At 42.7% G+C, this 23669-nt stretch overlaps 1 protein-coding gene across 1 annotated transcript; it reads left to right on the top strand.

Annotated features, from left to right (window-relative positions):
* Window positions 1–569: 569 nt before the first annotated feature.
* CSRP2 (cysteine and glycine rich protein 2) lies at window positions 570–23018 on the top strand. Its single transcript, XM_004602689.2, has 6 exons — window positions 570–716; window positions 13196–13308; window positions 16514–16682; window positions 20152–20281; window positions 20554–20647; window positions 22724–23018. Exons 2-6 carry the CDS (start codon window positions 13197–13199, stop codon window positions 22798–22800), a joined length of 582 nt encoding a protein of 193 aa, XP_004602746.1. The 5' UTR covers window positions 570–716; window position 13196; the 3' UTR covers window positions 22801–23018.
* The last annotated feature ends 651 nt before the right edge of the window (window positions 23019–23669 follow it).

Here is a 23669-nt window from a genome sequence, read left to right as displayed (position 1 = left end):
TCCACTGGTATCCAGTGGCTCTCCTGACAACAAGCGGGACCCTTGGCGTTTGGGTTTCTGGCTGAGTTTTCCTCCCCCGAATGTGCCTCCGTGGTGGGAAAAACAACACACATTCTGGAATGAGGTGTTTTCATAACGTCATTTATTTAGTCTAGATGAGAAGTCTTTTCATTTAATTGCAGAAAGTCTGCGTGTTCCCAGAAGCTGGAAGCCTAAGTGTTAGCGAACACTTCGTCTCCAGGGGCAGTTAAATCTCCTGGGTTTCCGTAGACGCATGAGGTTTCAGGAGAAGGGGGACCCTTTTTCAGACCTGGGCTTGTTCCTTCCTAGACCTCGCAAGGCGGCGGGGGCTTCTCCCCGACGGCACGGTGGGGCTGTCGTACTACGGCAGGCAGAAGAGGTGCTGGGAGGTGGGAAGATGAGCAGCTAGGGGTGCGCCGGGATGGGACTCCTGCCCTTTGTCTCCGAGCTAATTCTGGAGCCGGGCGGCGGGTATCCCGGGGCCCCGGGGCCCCTGCGCTCCCTGGCGGGCCGAGGAATCCGCCCTGCAAAGCGGGGGTGGGGCGCTGCGGGGCGGGGGCGGGGCCCTCCCAGGACACGCCCACAAGAAGCTACTTTAAAGGCGCCCGCCGGTCGCGGCTCGGAACTGCGCGCGCTCGGGTTCCAGCCTCGCCTTTGCTGCTCTGCCCGCGTCTGTGCTCCAGCCTTCGAATCGGGTGAGTAGCGGGTGTAGGGGCGTCCCTCCCTACGTCTGAGGCAGCGAGTGGGATTGCATGACCTCTCGGGGGTCTTCAGGAGGCTCACCCGCACCCCCAGTCTCCTGACAGCCTCATTCTGGCCCCCCATCCGGCCCGCAGTCTTCCTCCTCGCCCGGGTTTCCTCTCCCTCTACAACACACACATCCACACACGCGCGCGCGCGCACACACGCACGTACACACACACACACCTGCCGGCCTACCCTGGGTCGCCCCGGCCCTGCCGGTCCTCGGATCCCGGCCCGGCGTACCAGGTAAGTTAGTCGTGCAGGACCTTTTCCTTTCCTTAGTACGCACAGATGGGCTGCAGGTTCGCGGCGCCGCTGATCACCCTGGGCAGCCGCGGGCCTCGGGCACCCCTAGAGCAGCGGTCAGCACCGCGGGCTGGGTATGAGGCTGAGGGTCTCCGCTGTCCCCGCCAAGGCCGACTGGCCGGGGGCGTCTGCACGCCCGCCCCCAAGCTCCGAAGCCGTCCCCAGCTGCGTGGCAGAGCTTCTGGCATCCCCATTGTTCGGTGGTCCCGGCCCACCCGGCGCTGAGCTCTCAACGCTGGAGGAGCCGCCGTGCGACCAAAGGTTGAAAACTAGCCGCTTTTTTTTTCCCCTCCCCAGAACTTTCTTCCATTCAGTTAGTTATCAACTAGAAAGTGAGAAGCGTGTGATTGTGAAATTCTGCAACAGGTTTTTGAAAAAATCTGGTCCTGGGCGCCCGGGCTCCACGTAGGCAGCCCCTTCCCGGGAGGGGGGCGGGGAGAGGGTGGAGAAGGCAGGAGACACCCCTCTGCTCCCAGCCAGGACCGTGTTTCTTGAACAGTTTTCCGTTACTCAGAACGTTCAACCTGTTTCATTTATAGTCTGTACACCAGGCACATTTTCTTTCACTATATTAATTTTAGTACAATTAAAAAAAAACCAACGCCCATAAAAGGAGCGTCTTAACTCTCTTTTAATGACGTTTTAAGGCACCATTTGTATAAAACTCAAAGTGGGGAACTAGAGTGGGCTCGAGTGTGACTCAGTTTTCAGGAAAAGGCCATGGATTCTAAAAGGATGACGCTGAACCTCAAATAATGTGCAAAGTGCATATGAATCTCTGATGGAATGTATGAAATTCTCTCCGGGGTTCTCACCTCCCAGCAACCCCTACGGCTGGGTCCTTGGTCCCACCCGTTGATTCCCATGGACACTTCAGGGGCGTTTCTGAAGGATCTTTCCACGTTGCTTTCAGTAACTTTGCTTTTTCAGATCCGAATTACAAACAGCTACAGGATCTATAGCTCACGAGCTGGAGTTTTGGAAACTAGCAGTGCTTGCTTGGGTACCTAGAACTCTGCTTGGGTGGACCAGAGTTAGTACTAACTGAATAATAAAGGACTTAAGGTTGCCACAGTGGAACAAAGCTTGAAATTGCCTCAAGCAATAGCTATATTCATAGATTTGATTGAAAGTTTTCTTCACAATAAGTTTTTATGCTAACTTTACAAAATTTTAACTTTTCCTCTCACTAGTGTTAACCTGTTTTATCCTGTCCTGCCTCATATATTGTTTTTCTTGGATTCTTCCAAATGTCTTCAGCCAATTTTGATTGATATTGGCATACACTAGTATTGGAAGTTTGCCCTGATGACGTGGCCAAGTCACTTGGATTTGGGGGAATACAATTTTATCATGAAATAGTTAAGAATGGCTTAGGGAAGAGGGGTTAGGAGTAAACGAAGAGCTTTAGAAGCTTGGATCCAACCTTAGCACGGCTACGTAATGATGATTGAGATCTAATTTTCCTTCAGTCCAAAGTGAGGTGAATCTGAGCTGGAAAGAGGCAGCACAGGGGTTTAGGCACTTGCCTTACGCGCTGCTAATCCTGACTTGGTCCCTGAGCACCTCCAGGAGTGACTCCTCAGCACAGAGCCAGGAGTTGCCCCTGAGCACCACTGGGTGTGGCCCAAAATCTAGGACATTAAAAAAAAAGTAACTCAGATGAACTGGAGAGAGCAAGCCCCCTGTATTTAGTGTGTTCAGAGAAGTCTGGTCAGGGTGAGAAAGCAGAACTGATGCTAGCTGGGTCCAAATTCACCTCCCAGCTCCAGCTCCCACTGGGTTGATAACCCTAATCTCTGCCCTCATCTTGTGAAATAGGTGTAATAGCACGTAACCTCCTTGGGCTGTTATGAGACATGTTGATCCTTGTCTCAAGCCCAGCCAAGCCTGGGAGAGGTTCCTTGTAATTAGACACCTCTGCACTTTGTTAATACTTGAGCAGGTGACTCGAAGTGAGAGTCTTCCTGGAGAGCACTCGGGTGGAAGTCACCAGAACCTTCTAGGGTTTGTGCGGAAGCCAGCTTTCTTCCCCTTGCAGATAGTCACAGGCTTCCTCAGCATGCTGTCATTTTCTGAGCTGGTATATTTGTGTGGTATCCTTTGGGTATCCTCAGACATGATTACCTTTTTTTGGTGTGTGTTGTGGTCCCTTCTGGCAGTCCATAACAGAAAAAAAGACATTTTCATAATTTATGAAAATGAAAAATAGTTCTAAGTTCAGAAAACAGAGGTCCCATAGTGCCACGTTTACCAATTCTCAGAATTTCATGAATCTGGACTTAGAGTTAAGAACCTTCATTTAGAGGAATTTTCTCAAACTTGATTTTGGAGGAGCTAGAAACAAGTTCTGATTATTAGAAAAATTAAGTTTTGCCTTAAATCATAAAGGAAGACATCATTTGCTTTATAGGATATAAGGATATAAGGATTCATGCTTTCTTTGTTTACCATGTCACTGTGCCAACAGTTCTTATTGTTCCTGAATAAATGACCAGATGCTATATAATGTACAATAGTTCCAAATAACTTCTCAGTTCAAGGAAGGATGCATTCCAGGATGGCTTCCTGGTACTTCCAAAAGAGAAAGTTGGAGTCTTAAATTCTCATCTGGCACATAGCAGATAGGAAACACCCAATTTCAAAAAGGATCTATGCCAGATTCACAGAAATCAGTATATTTTTTTTATGTTGCTAACAGTGACTTGATTTTTAAAATGATTTACCATTTAATTCACACTATTATGGAATTTTAGGGGTTTATCTGTATGTGGATAATTTCATGGCTATTTCTCACCAAAATTCCATTATTATCCCATAGTCCATATACAATTTATTCAGAGTATATGAGTGAAACTGATGTCTTTTACTTCCTTAACATATTTCATTCAGGATCCATCCATTTTGTCCCAAAAGACAATTCATCTTTCTAAGTGGGGTGCAGAGGAGGGCTCCTAAGTTGAGCTCAGAGGCCTGGGCGGGGCACGGCTGGTAACCCCTGACCCTTGTGCTGTGTTCTCAGGCCAATTTACTCTTTTCTCTCTTTTTCAATGGCAGAGGAGTATTTTACCGAGTATATGTACCAAAGCTTCTTTAGCCAGTCTTCTCTTGAGGACGTTTAAGTTGATTCTATGATAATGAGCAGTGGTTGTTTTAGCGAAACATCAAACTTAGTATGCCGTATTTCAACACATAATTGTCACACCCTGATTTTTCATTCCAAAAATAGATTTATAACCTTTAAAAGAGCTTCACATAATGGTCGCACTGTTTTGTAAAAAAAAAGCATGAAATCTGTGATCATTACACGGTGAAATTTGGTAGTTTGAATTTTGTTGTTTTCGAGTTGAATCAACACTGTTGTTTTGATTTCACAGCTTCATAGTTAAGAACCTCATAATATCTCTGTACATCATGACCCATAAAATGGGGATAGGACAATGCGTATGTTCATTGTTATAAGGATGAAAAAAAAGTTAATATAAGTGAACTACTCAACATAAGTAAATCATAGGATAAGTTTTAATTTTTACTTCTATTACGTGGCAGACCACATTCTAAGTGCTTTACTCACGTTGTTTAATATGATATAAACAAGCATTATCTCCATTTTTTGTTTGTTTTTTTGGGCCACACCTGACTATACTCAGGGTTTACTCCTGGTGGGGCTCAGGGGATCATATATAGTACTCAGGATTGAACCCGGGAGTGAACCTAGGTAAGGAGCATAAAAGGCAAGCTCCTTACCCACAGTACTCTCTCTCTCTCTTTCTGACCCCATTATTTCCATTTTTTATAATGAGAAAACTAGCAGATCAAATAACCAAGCAAAGACCATTGGCCACATAACTAGTAGTCTTGGCATATAAACCTTTGACCATATAAAAATCATGCAAATGTTAGACTGTTTTAATTAATAATTATCTGGTAGTTCACACAGGTTGTGGGTTATGATGGCAGCTATTTCGGGTCAGAGTGGCAGAGTTTATAGCATAGTTGCATTCTAATTACAAATGTGATTTGGCTGGTAGTATCCAAGTCTGTGTCAAGAAATTTGTTATATCCAACTTGGAGACATTAAATGATAATAGGATATATAACTGGTAGTCTAAGGTGAACTCAGGAGCACTCACTACCTAAAAGGGAGGTTTTTCTTTATGGCAAAGTTGGATTAAGGTTAGCAGAGAGTTGTGGTAGAGTTTTGGGTTGAAAGCAGCTTGGAGGTGGGAGCAAAAGTACAGTGGGTAGGGTATTTGCCTTGCATGCGGCCAATTCTGGTTCTATACCCAGCACCATATATGATCCCCAAGCCCTGCTAGAAGTGATCCTTGAGCACAGAGCCAGGAGTAAGTCCTGAGCACTACTGGGTGTGACCCAACATTTTTTTTTAAAAAAAAAGGAAGTAGAAGCTGGGGTGTGAGAGTGGCACATAAAGGTCTCTTACTAATTGTTGTTAGGGTGGACAAAGGTGGGACAAAGAAGTATTCCTGTGCATGTCTAATTTGCTAATTTAAGGAGTGATAATTCTCGCATGGTTTGTACCCACTCAACCCTTAAATAAGATATTATGGGAGTTTAGGGGATAGCTTGTGGTTCTAGATCAATATATTTTTTTTTTTGTTTTGGGGTCACACCCGGCGATGCACAGGGGTTATTCCTGGCTCATGCACTCAGGAATTACTCCTGGCGGTGCTCAGGGATGCTGGGATTTGAACCCGGGTCGGCCGTGTGCAAGGCAAACGCCCTACCCGCTGTGCTATTGCTCCAGCCCCGTGGTTCTAGATCAGACATGAGTGGGTTGTGCTTCGATTTGCTTCTTTGCAAGTCACCTAATGATAATACCTTTTGGTAGCCATAATCAGGCTCAAGCAGTGCTCCTGAAGGAAAAGGAAGAGATTTGTGGAGTATAGGCTCATTGCCAGGTACTTTACAAATGCCATCTTGTTAAATCCTTAAAACCACTCCATGAGGGTTTATCCACTGCCAAGTCCTAGATGAGGAAGTTGCAGCCCTCTGGGTTAAGAAACTCAGCCAAGATCACAGAGCCGAAAAATGATTCAAACTTTTATTTGTCTGAGTCTATAGATCATACTCTTTTTCTTATACCAGGAATATCTTAGTGGTGGCTTGTGTATGGGCATTTGATTTCATATATTAATCAGAGTCATCTTTTTGAAGGGGGCACATATGATGGCGGTCAGGATTTATTTTTGATTCAGGGGACCACATGTGGTCAGTCACTTGGGTCAACCACATGTCAGGGAAGTACCTTAACCCTGTACTATCTCTTCAGCCTTTTCACAATAATCTTTAACATGACTCATTGGCTTTGTGATCTTTTTCAGTGTAATTCAGGAATCAATAGGTCTATACAATGAAGCTATTTTTGCTCTCCTTGTAGAAGGAAACCAGGCATTTGCCTCAAAGTCCTTTCTCTCAGCTTTTATGTCACTGGTTAGACCATATTTCCATTATTTGTTTTTATATTTCTCCCGGACTGGAATGATAGCACAGCAGGTAGGGCATTTGCCTTGCAAGTGGCTGACCCGGGCTCGATTCCTCCATCCCTCTCGGAGAACCCGGCAAGCTGCCGGGAGTATCTCAGCAGAGCCTGGCAACCTACCTGTGGCATATTCAATATGCCAAAAATAGTAACAAGTCTCACAATGGAGACATTACTGGTGCCCACTCGAGCAAATCAATGAACAACGGAACGACAGTGCTACAGTGCTATATTTCTACCACCAAAGTAGGACTCACTGAGAAACACCCTTCATTACAACCCTTTAATCCTTAGTTTCTAGTCCAGGATATGGATTATAAAAATGCTGAATTAATGAGCGCTTCATCAAGCTGTTCCTGACCTGCAATTCAGATGCAGAAATGTGGTCAGGAGTTAGTGGGGAGAGATTTAAGACAGTCAGTTGCCCTGACTGGGTGGAGTTAAGGGTGTACTGAGGGAATGGATATATGAAATGGGTACAAAGACTGAACACTGCTAAACATTGATATAAAGATCTATAATTGAGTAGTCATTCTTTAATTGTGTCATTCTTTTAACAACTCCATGGGAAAGATACTATTATCTTCACATTACATATGAGGGAATGTGACTGTGCCAAAATTCATGCTTTTAATTAATTTTTGGATTGAGCTGTCTTAAAGATCAGCTTGCAATCTGGCTTGGTACCAGCTGATCATTAAGAAGGAAAGAGTCTATCTCAGTGGTACCCATTTAGGTAAGGAAAATTTACCAAGCAGGTATTTTGTGTACAAAATAAAAATTATTTAGAATGGGCTTTTGAGCAAGGTTAATTTCCAGCAGACTTCTAATGTCAAACTTTGGCATCAGAAAGATAAAATCATTATCAGGGATGGCACTGTTAACATATTCTAATATCTTTCTGGATGTGGTTCAAGTTGAGATTGGTTTATAATCAAATGTCCTTTTTGAGAAACTGGACTATATCTAGGTTCTAGCAAAATAATAAACTTCTGTATGCACTAACAAAATGTCGATGCTTCTGGAAATATTTAGAATTTGGGTTTTTAGGAGGACTCACTCTGAACCTTTGCTATCATAGTAAATAATTTAGACTGCAAGTGGTAATATGTGACTTGAAGTTCATGGAGACAGGTCATTCAGATCCTAAAATGGACACTAAGTGCAGGACAGGTGGTATGAGAATGACCCATGTGGTCGCATTGTGGTTTTGGGAGATTATTTAGAGAATGAGGTCACTCTACCACAAGGTGACTTGGATTTATACTAGTCATTTTCCTGTAGGGGTATGTATTAGACATTTCAAGTACTGTTTTAGACCTGGGAGGAGCAGGAAAGAGAAACTGCATGTTGGTGTTCAGATGTATATCAAGCTTTCATGTCTAATACAGAAGATAATCCTAGAGCTAGAACTCTTTCCAACATTGAAAACCCAAGAATAAGACTATGAAGCTGAAAACAAGCCTGGATCTGACCTATCTTGCGCGCTGTATGTGAAACAGGATTTTCTCTTGCCTCTTGCCATTCTGTAAATTGATGCAGAGGATTGGGGCAAGGCATGCAGCCCAGACTGCTCCATGCAAATCTAGTATGCTGTGATTAATGTCAGCTGTTGTGAAGTAATGCAGCCAAAGGCTTGTAGAAAAAGTTAAGCCTTGGATATTTTCATATGCGTAGCAATGCCAAGAGTGACAGAAATGGAAGATCATCACACTTCTTCCTGCCAAATTCAGGAAACGTCTACAGGGGTTCACCCCAAATTGTACATTTGAGTTTCATTTCTTAGATAGTCACCGCTAGTGGAATGAGTGTCATACTTGTAGTATGTTTTAATGTCTCAGAAAAAGGTTTTCTGAGTAACCAGCAAAATTTTTCTTTACTCTGCTTTACTCTGCTGCTCAAAACCAAACTGAATGGTACTTCTGACCCCTTTCCAGAAAAAAAAGTCAGTGACTCTCAAATTTACCTTAAAGTCCATAAACAAAATATGCCCTTCATTAGCACCTAAAGCCACTTATACCTTCCTTGCCAACCCCCAGGCACAATTCCACCCATTCAACAAACTGATTTATACCAGTGTTCCTCAACCTTCTTCCAGCTGTGGCCCCCTTCTGACCTTGTTTCCTTCCTGGGGTCCACACTGTCCTTGCTGGGTTGACCTTCTAATTTCATGCCTTGACCTGCAGTCATGCAATTTTCTCTTGTTGCCCCCTTGGAATATCCTAGGGGGCACAAAGAGTCAAATGCCGCCTGGTTGAGAAACACAGATCTAGATTATGTAAAGTGAGTGCGAGATGCTTGGTTTTCCTATTAGGATGGTGACAGCAGGATGAAGAGTGAGGTGCAACCTAACAGTTACTGGGCATCTGGCAAGATCTTTGCTTACCTGGTTCTATTGTTATAATATCTCTTTCACCAAGCTAGGCCTGAGTTGTAAAGTGCTGTAACAGTGAAATTAACACAGGCATAGCTAAACCTTCCTCCCTCTATTCCTTCCATCTTTTTCTTTCTTTTTCCTCTTATCTTTCTTTTCCCCTCCCTCTTTCCATTCTTTTTTTTTTTTTTTTTTGGGTTCACACCTGGCGATGCTCAGGGATTACTCCTGGCTGTGCACTCAGGAATCACTCAGGGCTGTGCTCAGTGAACCATATGGGATGCTGGGAATCTAACCTGGGTCGGCCACATGCAAGGCAAACACCCCACCCGCTGTGCTATTGCTCCAGCCCCTCCATTCTGAAATAGTTCCAACTTTTAAAATAGAGAATAATATAAGGAATGTTCAGTTTAGAATGAATCGGTGAGGATGTTCTTTCTGACCCAGAATCACCTGCACTCAGACAGTTATTCAGAAACCCTTAGCAATGCTTTTAAACTAGGTGGAAATTTTAAAAAGTTAATGACTTGAAAATTTTACTTAGAAGCCAAAAATGTGACAAATACATTACTACCTTTGTCTTGATAAGTATAGATCTAATTGAGATCTTACAAGGTAGCTGAAAAGAAAAAGATTCCTTAAAACAAGAGAACTATGCCAAGTATGCTGGTGGATGGTAGAGAATTAGACATGTGGTCCCCGTCTTTGAAGAAAACCTTACAGATTGTTGTAAAACTTTTGAGGGGTATTTCCTGAAAACATGACACTTTCACATTTTGCTGGAGTGGCATTGTATAATAAAACTTAAATTTGATCTTCAAGGGGTGAATTTAAGGTGACCGTCAAGTACTCTGAGAAAGTTAAGATATTCCCCCTTTTAAAAAAAATCCATGCCATTCTTCAATGGAGAGGAAATAACAAAGTGACTTGTATTTTAAAACATATTTTTAAACCAAGTGCAGGAGAATTATGGTCTTGATAGAAATCTGACTCCTTGTTGGTGATTGTTCCAAGGCAAATATGTTTGAAAATATGAGATTCTAGATTGATACTCAACAGTACACTTTCCATTGTGATGAACCATGCCTTGACAAACACAGAGTATTTTAAAAGCCAGATGGGCTCTTGATATATGGAATCCATCGTTAAGCAATTGTAGAGTCATTAATTATAAGCCTAGATTTGGCTTGTAGTTTCCTCAGGAAGCACAAGGGCACTTCCAGTGGGTGTCTTTTGCATTCCTGAGAATTCTGGAATATTGGTTTGACTTTGGTGCCACCAATTATACCCAAACTCAAAGCCATGCAGCTCACCAGATCCCAGACTTTGTTTCTCTGCTTCCCAAGTCAGGCTCAGATCTCATTGTGGATCCCAGCAGTGGAGCACCTGTCTCCATGCAAGAGAATGAGAGCTTTATGCAGCTTTGAGGGGCAAGTTTGCAGGTCCCTTCCTTGTTGCCAGATAGTGCTCCTAGGTGACTATCTCCACAGGAACCCGGCAACACTTGTGGATCCTTAGAGTGGCTTTGTTCCTATCTGAAAGAGGCACGAGTGGGCATTTTACACGGAATGAATCATAGCTGTTGAGTGTTCTTTGTATGTTTATATGTCTGCATGTCGTTGTGGTGATGGTTTCAAGGAGTAGAGGCTAAATGACTTACCAGGGCTCACAGAGCCAAACAGCACGATGTAAGAGGCACCGCTCCACAGTGTCTAAGTCTGGTCTTTTTGTTCTTTTTGTTCCAAACATGGCAGTTCTCAGGGTTTACTCCTGACTCTTGCACTCAGGGATCACCACTTTTGGCAGGACTAGGGGGACCATACATAGTGCTGGAGAGCAAACCCAGGTCAGCCACACGCAGACAAGTACCCTACTTGCTGCACTATTGTTCCTACCCTCCTCTGCTTTTTCCAGTACTGGCTTCACTCCCGTTACAGTGGCTCAACAGCTGCTAGCAACTCCACCCCGACATTCACCAAATTCCAACCCAAAGCCCGGCTTTAACTCTGAACTGACTTGAGTCCTTATTCTAGTTCTAAACCTGGTAGGAGTGGGCTGCAGTGACTTGATTGCTATAACTCAGTCATAGCCCTGGCACTAGGGGTTGAATCAGTGTTACACCAATCCTTCTCAGACCATATTTTGTTTTTAATATTAAAATACAGGTGTTCTGATTGTCTATTAAAATGAGCCCACCAGTCATGCTCTTGATTGCTGTGGCATAGGACTGTAGAAGAGTCTCTAAATAAATGCTTATTTGAGTTACCCTTGTGATTATGGCAATAAACATCATAGAATTAAATATTTCTATAAAGTTCATAGACTCAGAGATGGTTGCTTTAGTAGAGAAAAATTTGGTTAAAGTAATATCAGAGGAGGGGCAAGAGATAGCTATCTGGCACTCCACAAATTACAGATTAATTCTATAAATTTTCCTTTTGGGAATTGCTGGGACCTAGAGTACCTAGTGATACAGGATGGACCCAAAGCAGGATATTCTTTTTTTTTTGTTAACTTTATTTTTTTAAAATAATTTATTTATTTTTTAATTAGTAAGTCACAGTGAGGGTACTGTTACAGATTCACACATTTTGGTGCTTGTTTTTCCCTCATGCAATGTTCGAGAGCCCATCCCTCCACCAGTGTCCATTCTCTACCACTTATGAACCCAGTATCTCTCCCACCCCCCTATCTAATCCCCCTCACCCCACTCCACCACTGTGGCAGAGCATTCCAATTTGTTCTCTCTTTCTCTCCTTTTGGATGTTGTGGTTTGCAATAGGGGTATTGAGTGGCCATCATATTCAGTCTCTAGTCTACTTTCAGCATGCATCTCCCTCCCCGCTCGGGATTTCCAATCACATTTTACTTGGTGTTCCCTTCTCTATCTGGGATGACTTTCCCCCAGTGTGTGAGGCTAGCTTCCAAGAGCCAACCTCCTGGTATTATATACTACTATTCTTGGGTATTTAAATCAGGATATTCTCTTGCTTGACAGATCACCCTTTCTCTCTTTTTTTCTGGAGACCTGGAGGTCTCTGCTTGCTTAATTAGCTATTTCTTAGAAAGTCAAGCAGCTCATCCAAGGAGACTTTTAACAGACAAGGACCGCAAATACCATTCACAAGAAAGGAAGGCTGGGAATGATGGGAATTCTCTCACTGTGTTAGTTAGCACTGAGGACAGGCCAGGTACAACAGGCCTTGTCTGTAGGATGGTCTATACTGGCAAAGGCTCTTGCAAACTTTGGCTATTCAGAAGTAGGCACTTTTTTGGGAGGGTGATGGTAATGGGGTGTAACATTCAGCAGTGCTCAGGGCTTACTACTGGCTCTATGCTCAGGTATGCTCTATGCCCTGACTGTGCTCTAGGGGCCCACATGTGGTGCCAAGGATCAAATTAGGATCACTGCATGCAAGGTAAGTGTCTTAGCTCCTGGACTATATCTTAGGCACCAGAATTAGTAATTTTACACAGATAATCAGAGAAATCTTAGCAAGAAGACCTGGGAATTAAACTTCCATTTCCACCGCCATGCTGGGCTCTGTTGCACAGAGGTTATTTTGAAGTTCTCAACAAAGAAGGCACATGTCTAGGTAGGGAACTTGGTAGCAAGTTCTGTGTGCATCGACAGTTTGACCACAGGGGGAAAACTACATTTTGGCTGGGTGTGGCATTTGAGAAGCATAGAAACTGGAAATGGAGCCCTCTGGCTGGCTGCTATGCCCACAGAATTCTCCCTCTGGCACCTGTACTAGCCACGGACAACTCTGTGTACTAGATTTTCACACAACTATCAGACAAATGAAAAACGTGCTTTCTCCCTTGAAAGTGTCATACACTACATATGTCTAATGGGAAGAATGTAGGGCGTTTCACTGAATTAAACACAATAAAAGCCTCTGCTGTGTTGGCATTTCCCCTCCCCACACTCCTTTCTCTGCCCTTGGATTTCAGTGGTGTGGCCGGTTTTCTGCCTGGCGACCTGTATTGTTCTCCTGAATGCGGGCTTTTGGTCTTTGAAAACGTGTGCATGACCAGCCAGGATTTCCTGATGAAAGAACTGCAATTTGGGAGACCAGATGAGGTTATTTTGGAGGAATGTGAACCTTTTAAAGATGTGGTTAGAGCAATTCATAAAGAAACAAAATGTGCAGCTGTACCCTGCATTCCAGCAGCCTTCCAGGGCGCTTGTGAGATCCCTTGTCTGGGCTGTGGATATTGAAATGAACCCTTTATTTCTGCAGAATGCCTGTCTGGGGAGGTGGCAACAAGTGCGGGGCCTGTGGGCGGACCGTGTACCATGCTGAGGAGGTGCAGTGCGATGGCAGAAGCTTCCACCGCTGCTGCTTTCTCTGCAGTAAGTACCTTCTTGCTCAGTCTCGGCTGCAATCATTGGGTCAGAAGTGCCCCCTGGTCTTCCTAAGGACAAACCTGTGGTTTTTCAGAGATGGGATGGTTCAGTCGTAGATAATCTGCCTCCTAGAGATGAGGCCAATGAGCCAAGAGTTCGACCCCTGGCACTGTTTCACATACCTGGTTGGGAACCCCAGGTGCCACAGCAAAATGTGCAACCTCCGATACACCATGAGCATATGTGGGAGCACCACAAGGAAAGTGTGCGATCCCAGGGCATCACAGAAACAACAAAGGGGAAAACTGGCTTTGCTAACAAAGAAGGCATATGGTTTTAATCCATCTGTCTTCCTAGACATTTTAAGACTCAGCCTAGTAGCTGGATGGCAGTGTAACCCCAGGCTCCTCCCCTTCCTGTGTCCTTGCCCTGAGCCTCTAAGCTGACTTTTCCCTGTGCTCTCCCTTGCTCTCCCCTGCTTTGTTGGGAGCGTTCACAGCCTGGCCCCGGCAGTAATATTTCAGGCACATAGCGTGGCTCTGAGCTTTTTTTTCTACCTGGGCTCCTTTGCCTAGAAACCTACTTGCCTGCTTCTTTACCGTCTTGACAGCTGAAATTCAGATGTCTAGAAGCCCCTTTTCTTAGAAGCTCAAATTCTCTTTAGCTAGTAGTCAAGTATTCTGTCATTTTTAGTTATTGATATCCTAAACTAGAGAGAAAGGAATGTAAGATGATGAAAATCCCCGAGGCCACGGGGGACTTCTGATTGTTTGCAGATGGAATACGATCAATGTCTGATACAGACAGGGCACAGAACAGCACGTCTCTATTCTCAAAGGCTAGCTGGTTCCTGCTAATGAGAAAAGCAGGGCCCGGTGCCAGCTCCCGCTCCCCCGAATAAAGCCAAATCTTCCGATTTCAGACAGCAGGAGAGCCACTTCAGACGAAGCTTCAGGAAGAATTTCCTTTTGGTTCAAATGCCAAAATAGTCTCTAATGCAGGATTTGTTACCTGAAAAACCTACCCATGAATGCAGATAACTTGCTTTATAGTCCTTGACTGTGACACTTGCACTACACAGAAATGACGTATTTTAAAAAGAACTGGTTCCATTAAGAAATCTTGAGAAAAAACTTTCAAATATCCTTCTCCCTATAGGCACCATCACTCTCAAGCTGTTTGTACTTTCTCATAGTAGAAATGCTTTGCAAACAATTAGTAACAGATAATAAAGGTGTAAATTCAAAGAATAAAAATATATTGTGAGAGAGTACAGCAGTAAGATGTTTGCCTTACATGATGACGACCCAGGTTTGATTCCTGGTGCTACACATGGTCCCCTGAGCACTGCAGGGTGGTTGTTCAATCCCTGTCCCCAAAATTCATACATGCTCTGTATGTATATATGTGTGTCTATATGCATTTTTTTATCTCTTCATGAATGCTTACTACATATGCCTCCATAATCGCTACCATTGCTCAGATCTGGTACAACCATTTCTTGGAACTCCTTTTGGGGATTTTAAAAGGATCTATTTTTCAACAGATATGTAGCCACTAGAATATGAAAAGAGGAGATAGATACAAATACAAAAACAAAGGAATTGTTCTTAACCTAGAAGTTTCATCCATTTTAAGCTTTGGCCACTATGGTAAACTTTTACTAAAGAGTAACTTCTTTATTAGTCATTTTTATTAGACTTTACTATTTGCCTCTGCTGAGGAAAGCCTTATAAGGAAATAAATCAGAGTAGTTTGCAGTTCTAGGATTTTACTGTGGAGACTCAGCATGGCGCCCCTCGGGAGGGAAAGGGCAGTTTTGAAGTTCCTATATACCCACTTTTCTCTAGAAGTGTGCATTTAAAAATAAAAGTTTTTACATTCATTAATGTCTGCCTGTGTTTGTTCCTCTGAAGTGTATGGTTTTAGGTTAACTGTAAATAATATACTTTAGTACTTGATCTCCAACAAGGTTCCAAGATTAGATGATGTTTTCTTGTTCATGTAACTTGAAGATATTAGAAATTCCATAACTTTAGTTTAAACCCTTCTTTTATTATTGTGTCATCTTGCCCTTCTTTATTATTCTGTCCTTTCTTCTTCCTTCCATTTCTCTCTCTAAAAAGTTAAAGGGGAGGGCAACCCCTTTTGTGCTAATCTTGGATTTTCAGCTGTCCTGTGTGCTACCATTGAGTTCTTTACATTTTTTTTCTTCTTAAGCTTAATTGAAGTTTTAGAAAGTGAAATAATGTCTGGATAAAACATGATGCCATTTGGAAAGTTTATGAAGTGGGATACAGGGAAATGTCTTGTGGCAAGAAATCCATCAGGAAAGAATGTTTTCCTTGGGGACCGAAGGGAAAACAAATGTTAGCCCACTCTACAGTTTTCAGACACACTTATCACTGATGGAGAAGACTGTGGCGAGGTGAAAGAATGAATACTTCTTTCTTTGAGACTATTGGTGAAAATTCTAGTTCTGGATTTGAAACTTTATTCTGGGGTGCTTTTGTGGGAGAAAGGGGCTTCAGAGGTACCCCTTAGATTGTGATTTAACAGTATTTGGTATAAGTGACTGAAGAGACTGAATATTGGGGGTTGAAACCAAAATTATTTTTCTCCTTCATTCATGTAATATAGCCATCTCTGAAACTCCTCTGCCAGAGAGCCAAATCCACTTGAGAGCTTTGAGTCTTTTTTTTTTTTTTTTGCTTTTTGGGTCATACCCGGCAATGCACAGGGGTTACTCCTGGTTCATGCACTCAGAAATTACTCCTAGCGGTGCTTAGGAGACCATATGGGATGTTGGGAATCGAACCCGGGTAGGCCATGTGCAAGGTAAATGCCCTACCCGCTGTGCTATCGCTCCAGCCCCAAGAGAGCTTTAAGTCTTTAAGATACTAAAATGCAAGTGGATTTTACTAAGATACAAGGCAAGTGGTTTTTAAACATAGCTGACCAGTCTGATGCTGTCTCCTAGCTTTTGGGGACTGACACTATAAGTTAGGAATATGAGTGCCTGTGCTTTTACAAAGTCATGTGTCAATGCCACCACTGTTAGGAAAAAGGTAACTTTGGAACATTTATACATTTTACTTTTTTAAATTCTTTGCAGCTAGGGATCAAACCCAGGACTTAATAATATGTTCTCTATCACTGAATGATAACCCTGGCAAGAAAAAAGTTTAAAGTCTAATTCTTTTCCTTTAAGTGGTTTGCAGGAAAAACTTAGATAGCACAACAGTGGCAATTCATGATGAAGAGATCTACTGCAAATCCTGCTATGGAAAGAAATATGGACCAAAAGGCTATGGCTATGGCCAGGGCGCTGGCACACTCAACATGGACCGTGGTGAGAGGCTGGGCATCAAGCCAGAGAGGTGAGTAAGAACCATATTTCGTTACCCTCAAACATGAGTCAGAATGATGTTGCTTGGTGAACAGCAATCTGGGAGTTTTCAGCTCTTTATGTGAACAAACAAAATAATTTAGATTTTCTTGTGTAAACTGGATCACTAAGCTCAAAATATTGAACTTAGTAAGTTGTTGATTGTTGGTTATCCAGTGACGTCTAGTTCTGATTTTAAGGCATTCCAAGGTATGTCCAGGTGTCTTAATGTTCTGAAAATCAAGTGGTTTAAATTTGCATCTATTTTATAGCACTTGAAGACCTGATGTTATAGAATCAAGTGATAGGAAAATATATCTGCATCATGATAATCATTTCTTATATGCAGTTAACAGTTTGATTTGGGCACTGCAATTTGTGTTTATTTAACAATATTTAGGTGTGAGTCACCAGTGGTTCATGCCGACATCAATGATTTAAGCAGTGAAAATTCTTCCAGTATTTCTTTTATATAGAATGTTTCATCAAGAAATTTCCTGGGGCTGGAGAGATAGCATAGCGGGTAGAGCATTTGCCTTGCTTGCTGCCGACCAGGGTTTGAATCCCAGCATCCCATATGGTACCCTGACCACCGCCAGGAGTAATTCCTGAGTGCAGAGCCAGGAGTTACCCCTGTGCATCGCCGGTGTGACCCAAAGAGCAAAAAAAAAAAAAAGAAAAGAAAAGAAAAGAAAGAAATTTCCTTCTTTTAAACCAAAGAATTGCTATAATCTCCTAGTTTGACTCTTCAGGAAATTAAGCGTAAAAAAATTTCAAGTCTAAAGAACCATGATATAAACGTCTGCTAAACCTCACTTAGTATTTCATCTTCATATTACACACATTCATCTGGAATCTTTTTAATTCCTATTTTTGACCCAGTAATTCCTTCATAAGAACGTCACATTCTCCACATCCACTTTATATATAGGTGGAATGACAGTTTTATTAATACCACAGCATGAAAACTTTCCCTTGGACAAGACCAGTAATTAGGCTCTTCCCAACAATTGGCTGGGGTACTTCGATATTAGCACAGAGTCAGGAGATTCTCACAGCAGCCGTGCAATGTTTCCTATCTGACTCCAGAACAAAGTTGGGACCATGAGAACTAGGTGATCTGTCTAGAATCAAAGTGACTTATGTGACTGCTTAATTGTAAATTATAGAGCCTGAAACTTAACTAGTATTATGGCATACCTGAATGCACATTATGATATACCTGAAATAGTGACTACTAAGAGTGTACTCAGTGAACATTTATGCCACAATAAACAATTCTCAAGGTGACTGAATTCAGATACTTTGTCCCACTTGTAAAATAAGGACACAAAGACTCAAGTTTTAAAATTAAGGGGCAGATCACGGAATTGAATCCTTGTTCATTGTTTCCTGAGCTTTCTAAAATGTTTTTCCCTCTGCAGTCTGTGCTAGCTGGAGGCCCACCGGTCTGTTCCTTGGTTTTTCCCCATATTCAGTTTCTGAGAAATGGTGCCTTATGTCTGAATTGTACAAAGTGTAACACATTCATTGTTGTGAGCATCACTTGCTGGAGCCAGCTTACCTTCATCTCTGTTAAATTTCATTGTCCCTACTCTGCTCTCTCAGCTTATGCAGCTTCATTCTTGTTTTCCACAAGCTTATTCCAAACCTTTCCAAACACACATACGCATATACCTTCTCCCAAAACAAAATCAAATGCACCAATGTGGCCACAGTTTTAAAGTCACAAAGACCAGACAGTCTTTTTCACGGTTCCTGCTCCATCTTCTCCAATAATTGGCAGCTCTCTGGGCTGATCTGTCTCCATCTATGTCCTTATCTCCCTTCTCAGCCTGTCACTCGCTAATCATCTCAAAGAATCATCCTAGGGTATAGGGCCTTCCTCCTAGAGAATCCCTCTTTAGTGACTGCTCTGGACAGACTCCTGGTAACCACAACAGTTCTGGGAACTACACACCTTCCTGCACAGGCAACAGTGACTGGGCAGGAACAGTCTGAGCAGGGAACATCTAATCATTTTTCTAATTCCCAGCCCAAGCAATAAGTTACTTAATACCTGAACTTCTGTTTCTTTACCTTAATAGAAGATTACCCTGTGAAGTTATTAGAAGGCAGATGACAGGGAATATATATGAAATTCTTATTTAACAGGGTGACAGAAAGGGAGATTTTTCTTGGGAAACCCCTAGCTGCAAGTGTTGCATGGCATAGCATTGTGAACAGCTTTTAAAGCTCATTTTTAAAAGAAAGTTTTGTGTGGACATTAAAAAGAAAACGGACGACAGGGACAACTGGAGAAACCAATGGTGGCTAATACTGTGAATCCCTGTTCAGTGCCTGATTAAAATTTACAGTAGCTACATCAACCATTAAAAGCAACAACAAAAAACCACTGTATATTTTTAACCAATGAGTCTAACATTCATATTGAAGGAGGAACAGTGAGCTTTTCAAGACAAGCAAAGGCTGAAAGAATTCATTGCTACTACGACTTAAGGAACTTATAGAAAGGATAAAAAAAAATGCACCCAGATATAGCAAGATACCCAAAACAGCATAAAATGTGGGAGAGTAATGAAAGGGAGTCTTCACTTTCAAATTAACGAATTATTTCCTTATTTTCTCCATCCTATTTAAATTCCAGATAAATTTTTCAGGTCTAAAATTTATATTCGATTCTTTTATAATAGACCATATTTCTCTGGTGGTATTTCATATACAAGCATATTTCCATTTTGTCATTGTAGTTGGAATAGACCCCACCCCCTTGCCTTCCCCACTCAAATTTAACATTTGGCTCAAATGAGGATTGGCTTCTATTAGTCTCATTTTCTTGTGATTAGGTTACATGTGTGAATTATTTTATTGCATCACGTGGATTGCATCTCAGATCACATCTAGTGGTGCTGGGGGCCTCACAAATACCCTCAGCAGTGCTGGAGGAAGAGTGTAGGGAGGGGGTCGTCATGTAGCTGGATGGAACTCAGGTAAACTGTCATCTCCGCCCTGGATTCTGTTTCATTCCATCTGTGCAACGTGATTAACTGTCTTTACCACAGGCAGCTTATTTTAACTGACCTATCTGCAGGATTTTAACTGATTAAATCAACAACTTAAAAAAAATGTGTAAAAAGTTAGATGTGATGCTACAAGTAGTAACAGGCATCTGGGATAAAAGCACAGCCATTGATTGGTGGCGATAAAATGGGATGGAGTTCTGATGAACTGAGGGCCTTGTCTTCCTGCAGTCACAAGCTGTGGCTCGTGGTTCATGAGTAACTGGCCACACCCGCACTGCCTTGCCTCTCCATGTCTGGTCTCCGGGCCTCTCAGCCTTGCCACTTTGGCAGCTAAGTCCCAGAGTTCTGCTGTGCCTGCCTTCTGGATTTACACAAGTACCATTTGGGGAAAAAAAAAAACCAAACAAACTTGGTCTAATTTCTTCTCTTTTCCCCAAGTGTCCAACCTCACAGACCAACAACAAATCCAAACACTTCGAAATTTGCTCAGAAGTACGGAGGTGCTGAAAAGTGCTCCAGGTGTGGGGATTCTGTGTATGCGGCCGAGAAGATCATTGGAGCTGGAAAGGTGAGGCACTGTGGCCTTGGATAGGAACGATTCTGTTTTCTAAGAGATAGGGCTAGGAAAAAAAACGCTCTTTGGTGCTACAGCTCACAGCCCAAGGCTTCTATCATTCATTAACTCGGGCCTTTTATAGGTGAGCACACGCAGATTCTAGCCTTTTGCTTGGGGCTGAAACCTCCCAGTCAGGGGCTTACTTTGGGCTGATCTCAATACAGTCACTAGATAATGTTACCAAAACCATCATCTCAAATTGAATTCCTTTATGTTTCTTCTAGCCCTGGCACAAAAATTGCTTTCGATGCGCAAAGTGTGGGAAGAGTCTTGAATCAACCACTCTGACTGAGAAAGAAGGTGAAATCTACTGCAAAGGTAAAAGTGCATAAATGTTAACTAAAGTACCATTGTTGCAGGAAGGAAAAGAAAACCCTATTTTTAGAGTTTAAGTGTAGGGCTGCCTGGAGGAAGACTCCTAAGAGTCTTAGGAGTCCTAAGACTCCTAATCGAGAGGACTCCTGTGTCCCCCAGGGAAGGCAGGCTCCAGTTTGTGTGCAATTGGGACCAGCAATGTAAAGTAAAATTTTACATGAAAGTAATGATTAATGACCTGGAGTGATAGTATAGAGGGGAGGACCTTTGCCTTGCCCGTGGCCTACCCAGATTAGATCCCTGAGCACCAATTGCAGAGTTTTCTTTGGAATGTAGGAATTCTTGACATTCTGGATAAATAAGAAAATGCCGCATTTTGATTTGAGATCCTTGTCTCAGGATGGAGCTGTTCTGTGTGCTCAGAAATGCAAAGTAAGAGGACAATGCGTCAGATGTTCTGATTACCTGGCTCTCTGGCTCTGGTCTCTTCTGGCATACAAACCGGGGGCTGGATGTAGATGGCCTGGAGCTTTTCTCAGCCCACAAATGAAGTTCTTTTCCCCTCTATGGCTGATTCAAAGAAGCCTCTGCAAATTCACCTTCCTGGCATCCAGTTTTATTTTAGATAGTCAACTTAAGTTGCTGGCCATGATCACATTGGTTGACCTAAATTCAGTGTATATCCTTTTACCTCTCCAAGGAAAATTTTATTACTGAGATTTCTTGTTGTTGCTGCTGCTACTCTCACACACTGGTAAAGACTGAACCCTCAAATAAGGCTGATCTACGTAAGAGTCTTCACTAAAGAAAACCATAATCAACCTCATCCTGAAGCCAGGCACTTCTGACATTTATAGAAGCAGCTTAAGTTATTATCCATATGAAAATCCCACCTTCACTACAGACTAAGGAAATGGCTACATCTTTTTTTTTTTCCTTTTGGGTCACACCTGGCAATGCACCGGAGTTACTCCTGGCTCTGCACTCAGGAATTACTCCAGCAGTGCTGAGGAATGCTGGGAATTGAACCCGGGTCTGCCGTATGCAAGGCAAACCCTACCCACTGTGCCATCGCTCCAGTCCGGGAAATGTCTCCATCTTTAAAAAACATACTGACGAAAAGGATGTCACTATTTACAAATAAAAGTTCTGAAGACTTACAGGTGATAGAACTGTTACAAAAATTTTAGATTATTAAAAACAAAGTCACTGGGGGACTGGAACAATAGCACAGTGGGTAGGGCGTTTGCCTTGCATGCGGCCCACCTGGGTTTGATTCCCAGCATCCCATATGGTACCCTGAACACTGCCAGGAGTAATTCCTGAGTGTAAAGCCAGGAGTAACCCCTGAGCATCACCAGGTGTGACCCAAAAGGCAAAAAAAAACCAACAAAGTTACTGGGACTGGAGCGATAGCACAGCTGGTAGGATGTTTGCCTTGCACAGGGCCAACCCGGGGACATCCCATATGGTCCCCTGAGCACCACCAGGAGTTATTCCAGAGTGCAGAGCCAGGAGTTAATCCCTGTGCATTGCTGGGTGTGACCCCAAAATCAAAATCAAAACAAAACAAAGTTACTGTTCACTTAAAACTACCGTATAAAAATAAAAACCCTACCAATCTTTCAACTTCCTTTTATATAGTCTATGAAGATAATAGCCATAGACAGAACATGCCTGATTTGATTTTTAGGTAACTCAGTAGCACCAGGAGTCAATCATTGTGAAACCAGAATGTGTAGATGGCACACTTTACATCTTAAATAACTTGAGTTTTGCCATAATTTTTGCCAGGGGTCTGGTGGAACATGTAGTAGTGTTAGTAAAACCTAATTTTCTTAAAAACTAAGAAACAATTCTTTTTTTAACGATGCACAGAGGTTACTCCTGGCTCTGCACTCAGGAATTACTCCTAGTGGTGCTGGGGGACCATAAGGGATGCTGGGAATCAAACCCGGGTTGGCCGTGTGCAAGGCAAACACCCTACTCACTGCGCTATCACTCCAGCCCCTAATAAACAATTCTTAATTTTCTTAAAACTTAGTGTTTTATTGCTCTAATTCTCTGTTTCTTTTGTAGGATGCTATGCAAAGAACTTTGGGCCCAAGGGATTTGGCTACGGCCAAGGAGCAGGGGCCCTTGTCCACGCCCAGTAACGTGGAGCTGAGCATCACACCGAGAATCTCGACATAATCTTAAGCACAGATTAACACTAAACTACTGTGAAATCTTACCAGCACTGTATACTGGCCCTGTACTTGGATTGGCTGGCTCATTAGTAGAAAGACAGCACTGTATCCTTTGCTTTTTATTCATCAGCATTTTCAAGAAACTCTTTTACATTTAAAATAAAACAGCTTAATTTGGGTGTTCATTGTCTTCTAACGAACCTTTTGGAGGAGCTCCAGTGAATTTGGTTAGTGGGAAGTCATTTGTGTCTCTAGCTGCATTTCACTGGTGACGGGAGTACACCTTGTATGTGACCAGGTTGTGGGCATGCTAGCTATCGGGAAAGACAGCTCTTTCAAGCAGGCAAGTATGCCTAAGAGGTAGCAGCAGGCGTTACTAATTTTTCTCTTCTCAGAGATGGTTTTGAGTAAAACATCTGCCTGATACATATCACTAAGTATGCCTCCACTCATACTTAGTGATAATGCTACCATTTTTTTGATTGATTATCAAATACAGCTCAGAAACAACTTCCACTAGACTTACTTGGGCAGACTTCTAGGCTGACTACAGAACACTTTGATGCCACAGCAGTAGAATCTGGGGTAACCATAGAAATATCTTTGTGCCAGAAAGGTACACTGACCTTTGGATGGGTAACATCATCATTTTTCTCATCATCAATTTTCTGGAGCCGTCTCTCAGTAACATCTCCATTGGTCCTAGCCCTAAGATTTTAGAAGCTTCTCTTTACTCATCCTTCCCAACGGTGCCGCATTCGAGGCTCTTTCAGGGTCAGGAGAATGAGACCCATCATTGTTATTGGTTTTGCCATATGAATATGCCACAGGGAACT

Source organism: Sorex araneus, chromosome 10 (genome assembly GCF_027595985.1).
Source record: "Sorex araneus isolate mSorAra2 chromosome 10, mSorAra2.pri, whole genome shotgun sequence".
Taxonomy (NCBI): Eukaryota; Metazoa; Chordata; class Mammalia; order Eulipotyphla; family Soricidae; genus Sorex; species Sorex araneus.
The sequence above is the reverse complement of the archived record's forward strand: the minus strand, read 5'-3'. Positions and strand labels throughout refer to the sequence as shown.